This window comes from Leptinotarsa decemlineata, unplaced genomic scaffold, assembly GCF_025532065.1.
Source record: "Leptinotarsa decemlineata unplaced genomic scaffold, Ldec_3_MD MMD2_P_RNA_scaffold_4, whole genome shotgun sequence".
NCBI classification, from domain to species: Eukaryota; Metazoa; Arthropoda; class Insecta; order Coleoptera; family Chrysomelidae; genus Leptinotarsa; species Leptinotarsa decemlineata.
The window spans coordinates 2,754,601-2,774,496 of record NW_027412531.1 but is presented as its reverse complement, the minus strand read 5'-3'; the positions used below and the strand labels follow the sequence as shown (position 1 = coordinate 2,774,496).

Below are 19,896 nucleotides of genomic sequence, written 5' to 3'. Positions count from 1 at the left end.
TGCACAATATTGTTTACTTCGACTATACCAATACTCTAACAGAGATGAAAACGTGTCCGAAGACTATATCGAGGAGAGATACATAATTATAAAAAAACAAATATTTTGAAATGAAATTTCGAAACACTCATCTCTCCCAACTATAGTTTAAAAAAAACTAAAAAACATGCTTTTAAAGAACATCGAACTAAAAATAATTTTTTTCAATAAGCTTAAAACAATAACGATCGAAAAATACTAGTATTATTGTGAAAAAAGCGACGGGCGCTTGATATACAGAAAATATGGCACAAAGCGCCCACGCTTTTGTCACAATAATACTAGTATTTTCCGTTCGTTATTGTTTTGAGCTTATTAAAAAAAAATATCTTTAACTTTTTAGTCCGATGTTCTTTAAAAGCGTGTTTTTTAGTTCTTTAAACTATAATTATTTTCAACTTTTCAGTTCGATGTTCTTTAAAAGCGTGTTTTTTAATTTTTTTAAACTATATTTATTTTTTACTTTTAAGTTTCATTTGTTATAAAAGCGCGTTTTTTTGTTTTTAAACTATATTTTATTTAAACCACCCAGCCGTATTGATATTTATTATTTTGATTTTCTTTAGAACAACCTATCAAGTATGTTACGTACAGCGCCATCTGCCCGCGAATAGATCAAGCAATAATGCCGATAATTCTGTCAATACATATCCCGAGCTTGAGAGTTACAAACAAACATGCATACATACATACAGGTGAAGCTAATATAAAGCGTGTAAAAAGAAATTACAAAGAAGTCATGTTTTCATTTGCTACCCTAATTGAAACTAATTAAAGGTACGTCACTGGCCGGTAAGGGGCTTATCGTATTCCAATAGTAATTTAGTTGGGAGAGTCTATACTTGCGCGATTGCTCGCCATCACGTTTGGCAATTGCTATAGCTATTGCTGACTACGTGGTCATGTAAGATATTAACTGGGAATGTTTGTTTGAAAGTGGTTGACAATGTTTCATGGGGAATTTCATTAGTTCGGACTTCTCTTGTCTAATATAATTCTACTATGATTCGAAATTTATGAAAGAGCAAATGAAATCAGAATCAATAGCTGAAATATCAATTATAATAAGCAATAAAACGTGAGATAAAAATACGATAAAACGAATAAAACAATCAAGATACAAATACAGTTGACCGTTTTGCGGGAAGTGACCGTTTTCCGATTGATTACAGGGAAACCCGCAAATCGGGAATAGCAGAGCACGTTTGGGCTCATCATTGTAACATCATGTTGTCTCGGAAACATCATTCATAACAGCTTCACGAAAACCGGGCCACCAAACGTGGACTGCGATTTCGAGAATTGCATTTACTGGCTACCCTGTGAGTGCGAAAAATCCTATATCGGTGAAACTAAGAGGCCAGTGAAAAACCGCATTGCCGAGAACAAGAAAAACACACAGCGAGGAGAAACCAGCAAATCGGGAATAGCAGAGCATGTTTGGACTCATCAACATAACACCAAGTGTTCTCAAGCTGAGATTTTCCACAGGGAGGAACACTGGTTTAAGAGGAAGTTCAAAGAAGGCCTATGTGTTTGTAGGTGGTTGACAATGATTCATGATGAATGTCATTAGTTCAGGTTTCCACTGTCTAATATATGGTATAATATGATATGAAATTCCTGAAAGGACAAATAAAATAGAAAATTCAAATGAATAGCTGAAAACAACAATTATATTAGGCAAAAAACCTGAAATGAAATAAATATGAAATAAAAATTGAGCAAGAAATTGAAAATTGTACAATTAAAAAGAAATAAAAGTTGAAAAATTTCAAGCTAAGTTACATCACGACGATTGTTAGTATCTACAATCGTCTTCGGGTGATGACTGGACTATTCCTCCGAGATCTGATTATTTATAGGTCATTCGAGTGCTTTCACCTATCTCCTCTTCCCTCTATCTGCTTCACCAGTTTAGCGGGAGATGTCCGTTTTCCGCTTGATTACGGGTTTCCATATGTTGCGTGTCTCTGCGAGCTTGGCTGAATGCGTCGTTGGACATCATATTAGGGCTTCTCTGAATTTTGTTCTAAATCAATGCTTCTCTCTATGGATGATCTCAGCTCGGGACCACTTGATGTTATGTTGATGAGTCCAAACAAGCTCTGATATTTCCGATTTGCTGGTTTCCCCTCGCTGTGTGTTTTTTGTGTTCGGTAATGCGGACTTTCAATGGCCCCTTAGTTTCGCCGATATAGGATTTGCTGCACTTACAGGGTACCCGGTAAATTCAATTCTTGGAATCGCAGTACGTGTTTGGTGGACTGGTTTTCGTGAGGCTGCTACGAATGGTGTTTCCGGATCTGAAGCAGGTTTTGATGTACTTGGACCCAATTCTTCTTATCCCTGACTATCCTCTGATGTAGGGAAGTGCAAGCACTGGTTGTGACAGCTTTTCCTTGCGAGGCTTTTGCTGTCTTCCAACCAAAAAGTCTGTTCCACCATCACTTTGGAGTAACCATTCCGTTGAAGATATTTTATGATGATGATAAAGAACTAGGCGTCATCCAAAAAAGATTTTTAACGGAATTCACTCCAAAGTGAACTAATGAAATTCACCTGGGAATGCTAGGTCTTCTTAATAAAACCACAAATGTGCGGTTGGCATATTTATGTTGGTGACATATGTGATTGTGTGCATAGCCAGAAACACGTGTCTGCAGTTTGATCCCCCTTTTTGAAGTGTTGTGTCCACGATTTCTTTGCCTTTTGATTTGTATATACAGGGTTTATCAACGATAGGTGGGTGCACGATAGCTGCTTCCCTATTAGAGATACAAAAAAATGTTTCATGAAAAAAGTTGTAGAGATTGATGAAAGCTGTGTATGAGTATCAATAATTATTACTAATATACCAATGAATGTGTGACATACGAAACTTATGTTTTTTAAATAAAATACTCCAGAATTTTTCACTATTAAACTTCTTGGGCAGAGTGCTTCTTAAAAGTATAAAGTTATTTTAGTTCATACCGGTGGTTCAGAAGTTCTAGTGAAATTCATGTCAAAAAATGAGTTAATTCAACACCAAATATCTCCTACTCGATCAAATGGAATGAAAAACATTTTTCAACCAAATATCTTTCAATAGTTTACCAAATGCCGCTTTTTCTACACAGGGGTAAACAAAACTCGGGATCACTTTTTCTCTTGTTTTTTTAAATGAAACACCCTTTACGTAGGGCGATCCCAGAATAGTCCACACTATGAGCTTTCAGAATATGTAGGAATTGACTACTTTATTTACATCGAAAATGTATCTATTCTTGAGGAAAGTTGAAAATGTCATCAATTGAATCTATTTATAATGTCTTTTCGACTTCAATTATTGTTCATCTTGTAATAGAGAGTAAACGTCTTTGAATCAATCTATCTTCCTTCTAATTTCGTTGGTTTACACAATCGTCGATAATTTTTAATGGTTTTTTCACGTTTTATTTACTCCTTGTGCTTCACACTCTCTGTTTCCTGTTTTTCCAATGATGGTTTTCAATTCAATATCTACCGGAAAAATGTTCAGAGACTTCACAATTCCCTTTGACTCTTTCAGTCCACTCTCACATGAGTTATCCGCGTTTAGGTCGATGGTAAACAGAACTTTCGCAATCCCTTTACCTGAAAAGAATTTCCAAGATGAACTAAAAATAATTGAGCAAATTGCAGTAAACAATCAGGTACGAATTTCTCTAAAGAAAAAAAATCTGGTAAAGCTCACAAAACACTTATGAGTAAATTATACCCAAACTGCCGAGACCACAATATAGTTGAGTATAGCAGCATAAACTACACAGGTATAAGTTTCAGAAAATTATTTCTTTAAATACAAAATATCAACAGCTTTCATAAGTAATAACAATTTAGGCAGAAATCTGTTTAATGCAAAACCCAAACGACAATGAATGAAAAAATCGGGTATATATAGAATAGAGTGTGGCGAATGCTCTGCAGTATATACAGGCCAAACCGGTAGAAATTTTGACGTAAGGCTGCGTGAACGCGTCTGTTTGACAAAAAAATCTACAATGTACAAACATTTTCAAGAATCAAAACACAAGATAAGTAAAGATAACCTCAAAATCCTACACATATGTAATAAAGGGGAAAAATGAATTTGTTGGAAGCCATGAAAATTTAACAAATCAATTAAAAACCAGAAATATATACCCCTAAACGAGCAACTCGAGTTATGCCACACTTGAAGCCAGACTTGAACTTGGTGATATATCCGAAAAAGATGTTGATGAGCAACAACTGAGGTTGGAGGGAGACAAGGTAATGGGGAATGTACCTTCTGACGAAAATCAAGTAGTTTTCATAAAAGAGCTCTAAAACACGCATTTCAAACTTATCATTTCAACCTTTTTCTTTAAAAAATTATTTAAATACTTGAAAAAGAGGAATGAAATAATGATTCAACATTTAAAGGGATTCGTTTCTATTTCACCATTTGGCAACATCGGTTATAGCTAGTAAAGGACAATGAATCTGTTACCTGAATGAGACAAACAAAGATGACATATTTCAGAGGCGTGCTGTTCTGTTTACTTATATTCCGAGTTCCGAGACATTCTATGACATATGACATTTTGTTAACCTAACCTATCTTCATCTATATAAATAAATAACAAAACAACTGTTTATGTGGCTTGTGGAGGTGGTATTGAACTATAATTTATAATTTGCCTTAATTGTTGATTTATAAAGATAATTTTCCTTTTTTAAAGTAGAATATCTAGGTACGTATAAATTATTTCAATTTGATATAGGCGTTGTTGCCAATATGTGAATTAGAAACAAATCCCTTTAAAAATTAAAACCCAAGGTTGAAACATCAATTTGAATACTTTTCGAAGTGAATTTGAAAAACTCATGAATTAAACTCAACTTTATTTTGTTCAAACTTGCATTTGCTGTAATAACCCAAATTGAGGAACATTCCCCATTGTACTTATTTTTTACTTTTGGTATTTTTAACGAAACATAATGCATGTATCTAAACAGGTAGTTTTTTTAGGAGCTCCGTACATAGAAAGAAGAAAGCGAATGCCGTTAGTGATAATTTCTTGTCGAGTTGAATTACTTTTTTTGAAAACTTCAGCACATTGAACTAAATTTTGTTGTTGTTGAACAGGGGATAGATGTTGTTTCAAGGTTACAATGGCGTATAAATTAAGGGACTGGGTTTCATTTTTCCTGATATTTTTATAGTTATAACTTATGTATATTTTATGTTATAAGTGTAAGTTACAATGACCGATAGAAAAATATTTTAACATATATTACTACTACAGAGATGTATACAGCGTGACTCACGGTCGATGGTAAGTTAGACGTTTCTGGAAAACGCAAAGCATGATTTTTCTGAAAATTTCACCTCTCACATTTCCTTACCTGTTCTATCGATCTAAAATATTTTCAGCATTGCGGCGTTGCCACTTCTATCAAAAAGTCCTAGCAATTATATTTTTTTAAATGGAACACCCCGTATATTAATACATTTTTGGAATCCCTCTAGTATTTTAATACTTTTTTGTTAATAATGTCCTATACCTATCTCTATCTGTTTTCGAGATAAAAAATAAATTGTGCTAAATATGGTCCAAAACATAGTCTTAATTGAAATTAAGTACATCAGTACTCTCAATTCATGAAAAGTTGATATTTTGATAATAGTCTGAACCAACTCGAAATATTCAAATAACACCAAGAAATCGACTCCATATCATACAGGGCGTGCTAAAATTACTATTATTTCCATTTAGCATAAAAGTAGTCGAAAGTTCATTTTTTCAAATGAAACCCCCTGTATATTACTCGATAAATTGAAAGATGGTGAAAAATGCTTCAAGATGATAACATGTCTCTATACCTAAATCGTCAAGTTTTCTTAATAAAGCCGTTTTTGTGGAAAAATAGTTATTCACGTTTTACCTACAAGTGTTGAAAGTGGCATTTTATTTTGTGAGTGGGGATTATTGCAAAACGAGCGTCAGCAAGTGGAACACTCACGAGCAAAATAAAATCACTTTTAACAAATGTATCATACAAATTTTTTTGTATAACGTTACTGCTGATAATGAAAAAAATTATAGGGTCCATGGGATTTGAACACAAGATCTTTGGATTACAAGGCATATGTTACAACTATGTACGCCAACTCACGTTATTTTAAGGAGGATTATTGGTTAGTCATGAAGGACTTTCTACAATTGGACTGAATACTACTTCGTCATCGTCAGTAACTTCACAGGGATTCAATATTACCAATAGCACGAACTGCATGTGTGAACTTTTCTAAATGATTTTTTGGTAGGTGTTCTTATTGAAGTGTTTCTATCAAAGAGATTTTCAATAACAGTTGTTTTTAAAGAATTTGATTTCTAGGTAACCGTGGAAATATCAAGCTTATGACAGTTTGGTGACTTTTATAAGTAATTGATAAATGGTTATTTACGGTGTTTCAAAAAATCGTCAAAAATGAATGCAAATATTGATTATTCAAACGAAGTTCTTATGAAATTATTTATTATACACGGACAGTGTGATTTAATCATTGCCAGAACTTGTAGAAAATCCAACCAAATGTATCCTGAATTAACACCAATGAACGAGAGGAAGTTTGTAAGATTCCAAAATAATTTCCTTAACTATTGCTCCATGTTAAAAGCGCCTTCAGCATTACCAAAACCTGTTACTCCAAATGACGACAATGCTGTTAAAGTTTTGGCATATTTTTATGCATATCCAGAAGTTTCCATTCGCAGTGTAGAAAAAGATTTAGGTGTATCATATGCTTCAGTACAACGAATTTTGAAAAATCACGGAATGCATCCGTATAAATTTACCAAAGTTCAAGCTCTAAAAGCAGAAGACTTCGAACGTAGAATGCATTTTTGTGAATCCCTTTTGATTCATACACAGAAAGATCGGGAATTTTTGTCAAAAATAATTTGGAGCGACGAATCAAAATTTACGAGGGATGGTATTTTCAATAGAAGGAATAAACATTTTTGGACTGATCATAATCCTCATGTTACAAAAGAAATGGGTTTTCAAGAAAAATTTGACCTGAATGTTTTCTGTATTCTGAAGAACAATAAAATTAGCTTTTTTTATTTATGAAGATACACTGAATGCAGAGAGATATCTCCAAATATTAAGGACGACTGTAACCGATTTTCTTGAAAATTTGCCTTTAGAGGAATATAGGAATTCGTGGTTTCAACTAGACGGAGCGCCAGCTCATTCCACCCAGGAAGTTTCCAGGAAACTTGACGAACTCTTCGACGATCGTTGGTTTAGGCGTTAAGGGCCGTGGGATTGGCCACCGAGATCACCCGATCTCACGCCATTTGACTTTTTTATGGGGTGTTTTAAAAGAAAGGGTATACAGTACTCGAGTGCCTACCAAAGAATTGCGACGGCGAATAGTGCGGAGTATTGAAGATCTGGATCCCCAGGAAATTGAATAAGCAACCACAAGTTGCGTACAAAAAAACATTTTAAAGTGTTTAGAATGTAATGGACAACATTTTCAGCATTTTTCGTCAAAATGTGACATTTTGTTTACAATTTTGTTATTTTGAATCATCCTATTCTGTTATTGTCTGTACTTTCACATGTTTTAGCTCACAAAATCTTACTTTTTACCTAGAAATGACTGATTTTTTGTACAGTTGTTCCCTGGAAACTTCGAGCCATAGTTAAGGAAACTATTTTGTAACCTTACAAACTTCCTCTCGTTCATTGTTGTTAATTCAGGATACATTTGGTTGAATTTTTTACACGTTCTGACAATAATTTGATCACTTTGTTCATGTGTATAATAAATAATTTCATAAGAACTTCGTTTGAATAATCGATATTTGCATTCATTTTGGAAGATGATTGGACACACCGTCGATAACTCTTTGTAAATTACTTATAAAAGTAACCGAACTGCTATAAGCTTGATAATTCCGCTGCTACCTGAATCCAAATTCTAAAAAAAAATAATGTTGCTAGAAGAAGCGACTTTATTGAAAAAACTTGACGATTTAGGTATAGGGACATGATATATCATCTTGAAGTATTTTTCACTATCTTTCAATTTAACGAGTAATATACAGGGGGTTTCATTTGAAAAAATGAACTTTTGACTACTTTATGCACAATGGAAATAATAGTAATTTCAGCACGCCCTGTATGATATGGAGTCGATTTCTTGGTGTTATTTGACCATATTTAGCACAATTTATTTTTTATCTCTAAAACAGATAGAGATAGGTATAGGACATTATTAACAAAAAAGTATTAAAATACCAGAGCGATTCCAAAAAAGTATTAATATACGGGGTGTTCCATTTAAAAAAAATAAAGTTGCTAGGACTTTTTGATGGAAGTGGCAACCCCGCAATCCTGAAAATATTTTAGATTGATTGAACAGGTAAGGAAATGTGAGAGGTGAAATTTTCGGAAAAATAATGCTTTGCGTTTTCCAGAAACGTCTAACTTACCATCGACCGTGAGTCACTCTGTATATACTTGGCGCACTCATGCATATTATGACGATTACAACTTTTACACCTTTTTGAAACGTTATACTCAAAAATGGTGGCTCGTAGAAAAAAAAGTATTGATACATGTTTTGTAGATAATTTTATGATCTGCAATTTTTGTGTGCAGTATTTTTATGATAAAACTTACCGTTTTGACCCTTGAATAACATTTTTTTCCATACAGGGGAAAGATAGGAACTTACAAATTTTATTTTCAATCATATTTTAAACAATCTTACTGATTTTCAGCTTGGTGGGAATTTAGGCATCTTGCTCACTTCGTTCACAACCTCATAAAGAAGTCCCCATACAAACGCGATGCACATACATATAGTCCGTTCATAATTTATTGATAGCTCACTGCAAGTTTGACCCTCATTAGAGAACTGAAATACAGAGAGGACAGCTAATATGATATAATAACAAAAACCAAACTAAAACTGGCAGTTTAAGATGTTTTCGACTAACCCGCCTTGTATCTGAAGAAATACAATACAGCTATAAAACTTTTAATCCGATTATGTAGGTATTTTGAGTGGAAATGAGTGACCAGTGTCGTAGAGTATATGATTAAAACATTAGTTACTTTAAATAAATAAATATATTAATATTCTCAAACTGTAGGTACTGTAAACTGTATTTTTATTTTAAAAAAATTTCTTTATTTTATTCAAAAATAATAAGTTACTTGCAATTTGTAAAAGATACATTTATTCAATTAATACCTATTTTTAAATGATATAAACTACGATTACTTACAAAACTATTCAAATTCAAAATAAACAGGATCATCTTCGGAATCCGAGTCGTCTTGCAGGTTAATAATTAGCGGTTGTGTCTCTACAGTCGCATCAATTATATTGTCAAGATCCCACATTTTTTGTTCTTCTTCTATTGCATGTCTTACTGCATCTCGCCAATTTTGTTCTGTAATATGTTGTAAAGACTCATATAACAATTCACGTACAGCTTGTATTTTATATGACGTATTTTTTCTAGCCACATAGCTTTTCATTTGTGCCCAAATGAGTTCAATTGGATTTAATTCGCAGTGGTAGAGTGGAAGTCTAAGGACTGTGATGTTTCGTCTTTCCGCCATTTTGTCAACTACGTATTTCTTGAACTTAGATTTGTGTTGCCGGGCAATTTTTAAAAGTTCTGCTTTAACCATTCCATCTTCGTAAGGCAGGGACTTATTCCGCAGCCAGTCATTGATATCCTGTTTCTTTCACGCAGTCGTTGGAAGTCTTTCAACTAGTCGTGAATGATAAGGTGCATTATCTAATACTATAATTGAGTTTGGTGGTATATGTTCATTCATCTGCTCAAAATACTCTTCGAAAACATCAGCTGTCATCTCCTCGTGGTAGTCTTTTGTGCTTTTGGATTCAAATTTCAACAAACCATGCTTAGCAAATCCTTTTTCACTGCCAATGTGAGAAACTATTAATCTACTGCCTTTACCGGAGGGTGGGGAAATACCAGTAGACCAACCTTCCATAAAGGCTTGCCTGGAGTTTGATATATTTTTATCTGTCCAAATTTTTGTGAGGGTATGACCTGCGTTTACCCACGTTTCGTCCTGATAGTAAATTGGCCTTCCTTCAGCCCGAAATTTTCGTATAGATCTTAGATACTTTCTTCTCCAACATATTATCTCTTCCCGGTCAATCAAAAGTGATTTTCGGTCTGATTTCTCCCACCGGAAATTTAATTCTTTTAAAACTTGCCACAATTTGGTTCGTCCGACATGAGGCAAATCCAGGTCGTCTCTAACTTCTTGTAAAATTTTGTTTAAGTTGGGTATTTCTTTTTTGTAAAAAATTCGTGAATTTTCCTTCGAATACCATTTTTGGCAAATTTATCAATTTCAATAGGTTTTCTCCCCCTCTTTAAGTATTCGTTTGTATTTGGGTTAGCTATACCTTTTTTTTTTCTTTCTGATAGGAACCTATATATTGTTGACTCCCCTATGCCCGTCATGTTGGCACAACTCTTGATTATGTTCTGAACAGTGTTTGTGGGATTCTGAGAAACCAGAGCATCGTGAACGTTCAAAACAATAGTCTTCTCTCTTGGTGAATAGACAGACTTACTGACTGTACGCAACAGTACCGGTGTAAAACTTGATGATGTTGATGATGATGACGAAGCCATCGCAAGCAATCAAACAAAATAAGCAGGAACGAAAGGTACGTATATGTTTGTAGGAATATGAAAAAAAGTTACTCACGCACTGCACAAAATTCGCAAAATAAATATTAGAGACGTTAATTACTGCCGTAGACGCCGAAACACCAACGAGCGTAAATTAAATGCGATTAAAAAATGTACTAAACCAAAAATTATTTTCCTTCGTAACAACTTCACCCTTTCAAGGCAAGTTTCGAATATAAACTGAAGCTTTATATTTAATGAATAAACACCTCAGGAACCTCCGCCTATGATTTTACGAGTTTTACGACCGTTTTATGACTTGGGCCCTCATTTTGTGCTATCGACAAATTATGAACGGACTATAGTAGATGTCTCACAAATCATAATTAATTTCATACCACATCATTTTGAGCAATCCTTATCGTGTCAGGTCGTTACTATCTATCTATAATAATATCGAAGAAAATATGAAACATCTTTTTGTATTATTTTTCAGATATAGATTTAAAAACATTATGCCTGAATAAACAGTGAGCTTGAATTCGAGTAACCAAAAAGAAGTTCTTTGGAGAAAATTTCCCGTTTTAGTTTTTTTTATTGCATATTATGTTTGTATTTATTTTATTTGTATTTGAAATTACGTATGCTTGGTCGAGTGGCAGAATAGCGTAAGCTAAAGTTCGCCAAGTAAAATGAAAAGCCATTTATTATTATCACTGTTATTATAATTATTATTACGAAAAAACAAGTTTCAACTGAAATACTATTGGAAAAGTATATGTTGAGCTATCCAAATACCACCCACATTAAGTTATGAAAGCCGAGCCTGATAAGGCCTGAGAATTTGCAGACCAAACACACCACTCCACTGACTTATACTAATCATTGGACGGGAATAATTATCCGAAATTCTCTTCACTTCAGTTCAGTGACGATGTTGATGTTGGCAAGCACGAGGAGCTTGCCGGCTCTTCTTGTTCTTTTTATTTTTCACGTTGACTGTATACGGGGTGAATCTTTGACGCCGCCTTATTTTAATCTTGCAGAAGGAAAGAATATCACGGCTTCTGCAACTTGCGGGGAGGATATCGAAGGACCCGAGTTGTTTTGCAAGCTTATCGGTGCTAATTCCGAGAACGATCTCACTGTTAATGTTATACAGGGGCAGGTAAGTTGACAAAAATGAGGGATGTTTTTATTATTTTCTTTCAGTTCCTAATGACCGGAATGAATGAATACTACTCGCGGTGGGAGTATTCATTGATCCCGATCTTTTTTTTAACAAGTATCATACCTACTTTCCAATAGCACACTATAAAAATGTTCAAGAATACCGGGTAAACATTTTTTCTATCATATTTCAATATTTTTAAAAACGCAATGTCTGGGAACTTATACTTGGTTGTTGGCAAATAACTAAACAATATTTTTATTTTTATTCCACTCAAATATCTAGAAATGAAAGTTTAATAAATATTTTTTCAAAAGTTTGAGAGGTTAATAATTTTGTATTAGAATTCTGCATAATATTTCAGAATCTGAATTGAAGGGGTTATATTTTTTAGGAGTGATTAATTTTTGGGAAAGACAGTTTTTGGCTGGATGATTCCCTCATCCCCTTTTTTTACGTATCAAGATGGAGTAGTAGAAAGCCAAAAACTTTCTTTCCCAAAAATTAATCACTCCTAAAAAATATAACCCCGTCAATTCAAATAAGATTCCTCTTGGCTGGGATTGAATCAAATAGGTGAATGAATGTCATTACGATGTCATCGATGATCTAAGCAGATCAAGCTTATTCCGTGACATTAAAAATCGTAATTTAAAGTATTTTCTATAATGTTATCCAATTTGGTACTGAAGAGCCTTGGGGCAAGTGTCTTAAGGCGAAACATCGATGTATACCAGTGAGGGTGACAGTGTTCCATGTAAGTGCAATTCATTACCATTCATTCAAAGTAGAACTCATGTGAATGATATCTGATTTGTATTCCACAACGAATGTTTGAAATACAAACTGAGTAGAGAAAAGTATCTTCTGTATAATTCAGTGTTCATATAGAAGTATTTGTTTTGAAAAAAATTTTTTCTTTCGTGTAATTCAATGTTTATATGAAAGAAGCTGTTCCAGGAGGATTTTCTTTCAGTTTGTTTCTGAAAGTTACTTTTTTGCATGATCTACACATCCATGTATAGAGTTACTTATTTTCAAATTGATTACTTCCTTCCTTTCTTTGGAAGATTCCCTCATCCCCTTTTTTTTGTATCAAAATGGAGTAGTAAAGAGCCAAAAACTTTCTTTCTTAAAAGAAAAAATGTTATATAATATATACCTTTTCATCAGTGGGGGAAGCGGCTATAGATTTTTAAATATGTACAAAAATACTATTGCATGGACATACTCGAGCGCTTCAGATATTGATAGCATCAGTGTCTTACGTATTTTTAATAATGTTCGTATGTTAATCTGATCGTTTGCATGATGTGGGTGGTTGTATGTAAGGGTTAAGAATATTAACCCGAGATCTGATAACTTTTATGTAATTTCGATAATATTGAAAATCGATTTTGTCTAGAGTTGTATGTTGTTTGATTTTCTTCCACTGTTTCTCAATGCGTTGAATTATGGATTGTAACGAAAGATTTTTAAATAATGTAACAACATCAAAACTAACGATTTTATATGGATTATTTCTTCAAAAGAACGTAACTCTTACTTTTAGACTCTATATACTCGGTATATGTTTCAAATTGCTAACATCTCAGAAATTAGCTTTGCAACTTTTCACAGTAGGTATATTTGTGATGCACTGTTTGGAACCTTTAGTGTAGTAATGAATATTACTGGAGTTAGTTTAATCTTCCTCTTGAAGATGATCACTTGGTAATCGAAACACGTGTCGAGGTGTTAAAATAACGGTTTGGTTGTGGGATAAAACCCCAGTAATATTCAGTAGGTATACTTTAAATCAACGATAAAAATAAAATAAAAACAACAAAAATTAATTGGCGCTTCGGGGCGACTTCATTGATTCCAGTGGCGCGTTTGCTTTTTCAGCTGCAGGAAAACCCGGAAAAATCTGCAGCACCACATCATCTGAAGATCTTGATCAGTAGGTATATTGTTGATCTTTATATGGCATTGAGCATTGATTTTTTTATATTCAGACGATAAAATTAAATTTGAGAATGAAGTTAAAATCAAATTTTAACAGCGGAGGATTAACAGTGGAGGATTTAGGCTTGATGCCGTCCTGACCCTGTTTATCGCGCCGCCCTCAATGCTGGGATAGCGAATTAATTTTGATTTAATATTATTTTTTTATAATTTTTTTTTTATTTTATTATAATAATAACTTTATTTCGTTCGAATATAATTTTGAATTATAACTCATAAACATTACAGATACATTAATAATGAAGTTTAGACAAATAAATAAATCCTTCATTTCAAAAATTGTCGAGAATGTCAAGTCATTAGAAATTGCTGGAATATACACATATAAGTTTGAAGAAAAAAATAAAAATAACAATAAAAATTAATTGGCGCTCCGGGGCGACTTTATTGATTCTAGAGGCGCATTTACACGACTATATATCCACCAAAATTTCTTTCTCTTGACTTCAAAAACATCAATTATACAGGGTGACTCAAAAGTACTTCAGGAGGTGATTCCTCACAATATTCTAATATGAATTGTCTAAATAAATAAATGTCCAGATACAGGATGTTGAAGTTTTATTTTTATTTTTTTTTTCAAATAACTTTTGAAATACTGAACTTGGTAATAGGAGGTTTTTGAGGTGTCGAATTCGAACCTGATGTTCTTATTGCTCTTACTCGTAGGGGGCGCCACCTACACGTCTTTTTCTTTTTTTAAAGATTCATAAATTTTTTGGGCGTGCTTCTAGCACATTTTTCAGTAAAAAAATCGATTCCTCTATCATATCTACGTAAATAAGCTACCCTTGTTACTAGTCGCTGTAAGCAACCGTTTTCTAAATATTTGGACTTGAAAACTTCAAGTCGATTATTCGATAGTCGATGCATGTTGAAGTTATTACGAATATTTTGCATTTTTCAAAAGAATTCTTTGGAAATAAATTTGACGTTTGTGAGTAGTTTTGGTAATTACATATTTTGTGATATTTAGACGTTTTGTTGAAGTTTCCGTAAGTAGAAGTAAAAAACACTTATTTTGAAAAAATGGATTATTTAAACAATAATGCTCATTTAGCCGATATGCATTTCGTTTACGGCCTTGCAGATGGCAATGCGCGCGAAGCAAGACGTATTTACCAGGAGCGATTTCCTAATCGAGTACTGCCTTCAGCTCCAACATTTGCTAGTCTCCACCGTCGTTTGGTAGAAACAGGTAGCTTTAAGAGGGCAGCTGATATTATTGGAAGACCACGAGCAGTCCGAACCCCAGAATTGGAAGAAGCTGTTTTGAACGCTCTCGAGGAGAATCCAGAAACAAGCACAAGAGTAATTGCTGAAGCTGTCAATTCTACTCAGTCCACAGTTTGGAGAATTATCCACGATCAACAGTTTTATCCATACAATATTCAAAGGGTACAAGCTCTTTTTCCACGAGACTTTCCCCAACGCATTACTATGTGTCAATGGTTTTTGAGAAAATTGGCTGGAAATCCTCAATATTTAAGATATGTACTCTTCACGGACGAGGCAAACTTCTCCCGAAATGCTATCATAAACTTTCATAACAACCATGTTTGGGCTCTCGAAAATCCGCACGCAGTTAGTGAAAGGCATTATCAGTATCAATTTTCTGTAAATGTATGGGCGGCATTAATTGATAATTACTTGATAGGTCCTTTCTTTCTTCCGCTCCGACTGAATGGCGCAACTTACAGACACTTTTTAGAAAATGAATTGCCGGGACTACTTCAGAATGTACCATTAGAAATTCGTATCCGCATGTGGTTTATGCATGATGGGGCTCCGGCCCATTTTAGCGTTGTAGCCGGGGAATTCCTTAACACAATCTATCCAAATCGATGGATCGGTAGGGGTGTAGAAGAACCTAACCAGGCGTGGGCACCAAGGTCCCCAGATCTAAACCCGATAGATTTTTATTTTTGGGGACATTTGAAGTCACTAGTTTATAAGAGTCCAGTAGTGAACGAGGAAGATCTAAGAAACCGAATAGTAGACGCCTGTGAAACAATAAGAAACACACCAATAATTTTTGAGCGGGTACGAGATTCAATGACTAGACAACTGACTGCCTGTATCTTCGCTGAAGGTGGACACTTCCAACAATTTATTTGAATACAATTTAGTTTCGTTTATTTTAGTTTATTCTACATATTCAAAATTTCCTGAAATAAAATGTTGACATTTCTTGCAAATTTTATTAAAAGAAATACTGATTATGCACCCTTGACACAAAAATAACTATTTCGCTTAAGGATGTCATAAAGGAACGTACCCAACAGTAATGACCTCTTCAAACGAGTAAAACGTCAAATTCATTTCCAAAGCATTCTTGTGAAAAAAGCAAAATATTTGTAATAACTTCAACATGCATCGATTATCAAATAATCGACTTGAAGTTTTCAAGTCGAAATATTTAGAAAACGGTTGCTTACAGCGACTAGTAACAAGGGTAGCTTATTTACGTAGGTATGATAGAGGAATCGATTCTTTTACTGAAAAATGTGCTATAAGTACGCCCAAAAAAGTTATGAATCTTTCAAAAAGGAAAAGACGTGTAGGTGGCGCCCCCTACGAGTAAGAGCAATAAGAACATCAGGTTCGAATTCGACACCTCAAAAACCTCCTATTACCAAGTTTCGTTTAATTAAGTTTGGTATTTGAAAAAAACGAAAAATAAAAATAAAACTTCAACATCCTGTATCTTGGAAACGAAGCGTTTCCGGACATTTATTTATTTGGACAATTCATATTAGAATATTGTGAGGAATCACCTGCTGAAGTTTGTCAAAGTACTTTTGAATCACCCTGTATACTTGCACGAATATTCAAGAAATACATGAAGCAAAGTCCACATTTGGGTAAACATCTCGAAGACTCCATGAATGTAATACATTGCATATATTTTGTGCAGAGTGAATTTTTGAGTTGAAAAAGGAATTATATACATTCGTTTCCTCTTCTGAATCGTCAGGATACTTGACCAGTTTATTGGCAAGAATTCTCAATTCGTATGTATCTATTTCAGAAATTGAAATTTTCGTAAAGCTATTCAAATCCACTTTCACAACCAACCAAATGCACACTCTGAACTAGGATAATAAACATTCATGCAATGTTCTTATTCCCAAAAAGTTGTACTTCCATCTAGCTGCGACTCATCTGGCTGAATTTTTCTAATTTTTTTGCGACGAGTATTATAACGATAATAATCTTGGACTCCATATTTAGAAAATTGTCTCTCATGTCCTGTAAAAATAGAGCCGGGAAACTTTAGATGTTATGCAGATGACCTTTGTAATCTGGCAAGGTCTACGTCGGGAAGGGTAGTTGTAATATCCTCCAAAGCACGATGGACGTTGTTCACAGTTGGTGCCTGAGGGAGCAGATGTCTGTTAACCCCAGCAAAACTAATAATCTCTTTCACTAGGAGGAGAAAATTGGACGATCTGTAAATGACCTCTGACTACATGCCTTCAACTGTCAACTACGACCTGCCTTATAAAGTACTGTTCCCGAGCAGAGAGGACTAGATCCTCCGGTAGAAGGAAATATTAAGATCAGATAGTTGTTGATACACCGATGGACCAAAAATACCTTCAGGTTCTGGTGCAGGTGTTTTCAGTTGCAAACCCAGAACAGATATATCAACCTGCCTAGCAACCTATGCGACTGTATTTCAAGCGGAAGAATCCAACCTCACTCACAAGTCAATAAAAATATTCTCGGACAGTCAAGCGGCGTTGGAAGCTCTTGGCTCCTTCCGAGCATCGTCCAAATTGGTAGCAAATTGTCAAAAACGACTCTCCTCGATAGGAATACTTATCAGATTGTTTCTGGTCTAGATTCCTGACCATACTGTATGGAAGGCTGCTGACTCTCTTGTGAAGCAGGGTGCTGCAAGCAGCTTCATCAGACCAAAACCTGTCATTGGCATCGCTTTGGGCTTTGCCAAACAAACATTGAACACCTGGATGGCAAGAAGATTTATGGACTTCTGGCAAAATCTTCCAAGGCGTTCATCCACCCTTCGAAGCTTGATACCAAACAGTTGTTGGACTGCAGTAGGGATGAACTACGATGTCTAACAAGCCTTCTTACAGGTCACTGTCATTTGAATCATCATTTGCAGAGACTTGGACTGTAGGAAGACAGTGTGTGTCGCCTCTGCTTGGAAAATGATGGAACAGCAGAGCATATACTTTGTGCCTGCCCCGCTGGGGACCGAATCAGGTTTTCAGAGTTCGACAGAGCCGTACTTTTACCATTTGACTTGAAAGACCACTCACCATACAAACTAATCGACTTCGTTAAGAAGCTGTGTTTATTTGGTCGAGTGTGAATAGGTGTGGGCCACAATAAACCCTTTCGGGTTGCAGTGGAAAGTCGAATAGACTCACTCACTTTTGACCTAACCTAACCTAACTATAAATCTGTACAACCAACGTATGATAAATCAGCTCAAGACTCTTGAAGTTTCTTACTAGCATCATTGAATCGATCTGAAATTACATTCCAAACAATGACTACAAATGCCGTTTCTGAATGCTGCAACTTTTGCTGCAATCCCGTAGCTTCAGATCGTGTAGTCGGTTTCTCATCTCTGCTTTCAGTAATAAGTTTTTTCCGATTACAAATGAAAATTTTAAATTCATTTTTTTTTCAATCAGTTTCAATTAGTGAAAAATAATTTCTATTATTAAAAAATGTTCTGACGTTAAAATAAATACCGAAATGATATTTAATACATGCATATCTATAGTATTTGTATTTAACACTAAAAACAAATTGCGAAATAGTTCAAATTTAGTAATTTTCAAGGATGTATAAGCATATGATTAATTTCAGTAATGAATCAAAAAGTTAAGTAGAACAGCAAGGGGATCCATTAGCACCTGCTCTCTTTTGCCTGTCTATAGACAATATCATCAAAAATTTAAAAACAGAGTTCAATGCTTGGTATTTAGATGACGGTTCTCTGGGAGGAGACTATAAGGAAGTTTTCGTCTGTTATTAAAAAGTCAAAGGAAATTGGGCTTGAACTAAACTTCCATAAATGTGAACTTCATTTTCTAAGTGAACCTGATTTGAATATTTCTAGAAAATTCAATGACGTTGCTCCTGGAATCAAAATAATTGAGAGGAATAGTTTAATTCTTCTTGGTTCCCCTCTTACAGAAGAATCATTCATCACTATTTTTGAGGAAAAATTACATAATTTCAGAATTATGTCTTCTCGTGTTCATACTCTTCCAAGACACGTAGCTTTCCATCTTCTCAGAAACCAAAGCTCCTCCATCTCATGATATGTTTTCCAACCTGGCATCACCAAACTTATCTGATTAAGTTTGATGAAGAAATTCGTAACACTCTTCGACTTTTATTGAATGATCAATTGGAGAGCAATGCATGGCATCAGGCTACTCTTCCTGTAGCTTTTGGAGGTTTAGGCATTCGTACAATCACTGATCTTTCACTACCTAGCTTTCTCTCTTCGAGTTATAGTGTGATCAATGTGATAGATTTCCATCGGATAACAATTTGAGCGAGGCCGAACAACTATGGATCTCACGAACTAATCTAGAAGTACCAAGAACCACAAAAAATCTTCAACAAACCTGGGATAGTCCTCTTGTAAGAAATTCCTCAAATAATTTGTTAGACTTGGCTAAATCTCCTATAGATAAGGCACGTATGAAAGCAGTGTCGTCAAAACATGCAGGTGCTTGGTTGGATGTCTTACCGGTTTCATCCCTTGGTACATTATTAGACAATGAATCTTTTAGAGTGGCTGTAGGCCTTCGACTAGGTTCCAATATTTTTGTTCAACACAAATGCAAGTGTGGAGTGGAAGTAGACACCCGAGGATATCATGGATTGAGTTGTAGATATAGCGCCGGGCGCTTTTCCCGTCATCAAGCTGTAAATGAGGTCATCAAACGTGCCTTAGGTTCGGCAAATATAGCTTCCATCTTAGAA

At 34.7% G+C, this 19,896-nt stretch overlaps 1 protein-coding gene across 1 annotated transcript in view; it reads left to right on the top strand.

Moving 5' to 3' along the window:
• Nucleotides 1–11,648: 11,648 nt before the first annotated feature.
• The window catches only part of LanA (laminin subunit alpha), a 178,757-nt gene continuing 170,509 nt past the window's right edge, over nt 11,649–19,896 (top strand). Inside the window, exon 1 of the mRNA XM_074186666.1 lies at nt 11,649–11,904. Within this exon, the coding sequence (XP_074042767.1) occupies nt 11,671–11,904 (234 nt within the window). The 5' untranslated portion in view covers nt 11,649–11,670. The remainder of the gene's footprint in view (nt 11,905–19,896) is intronic.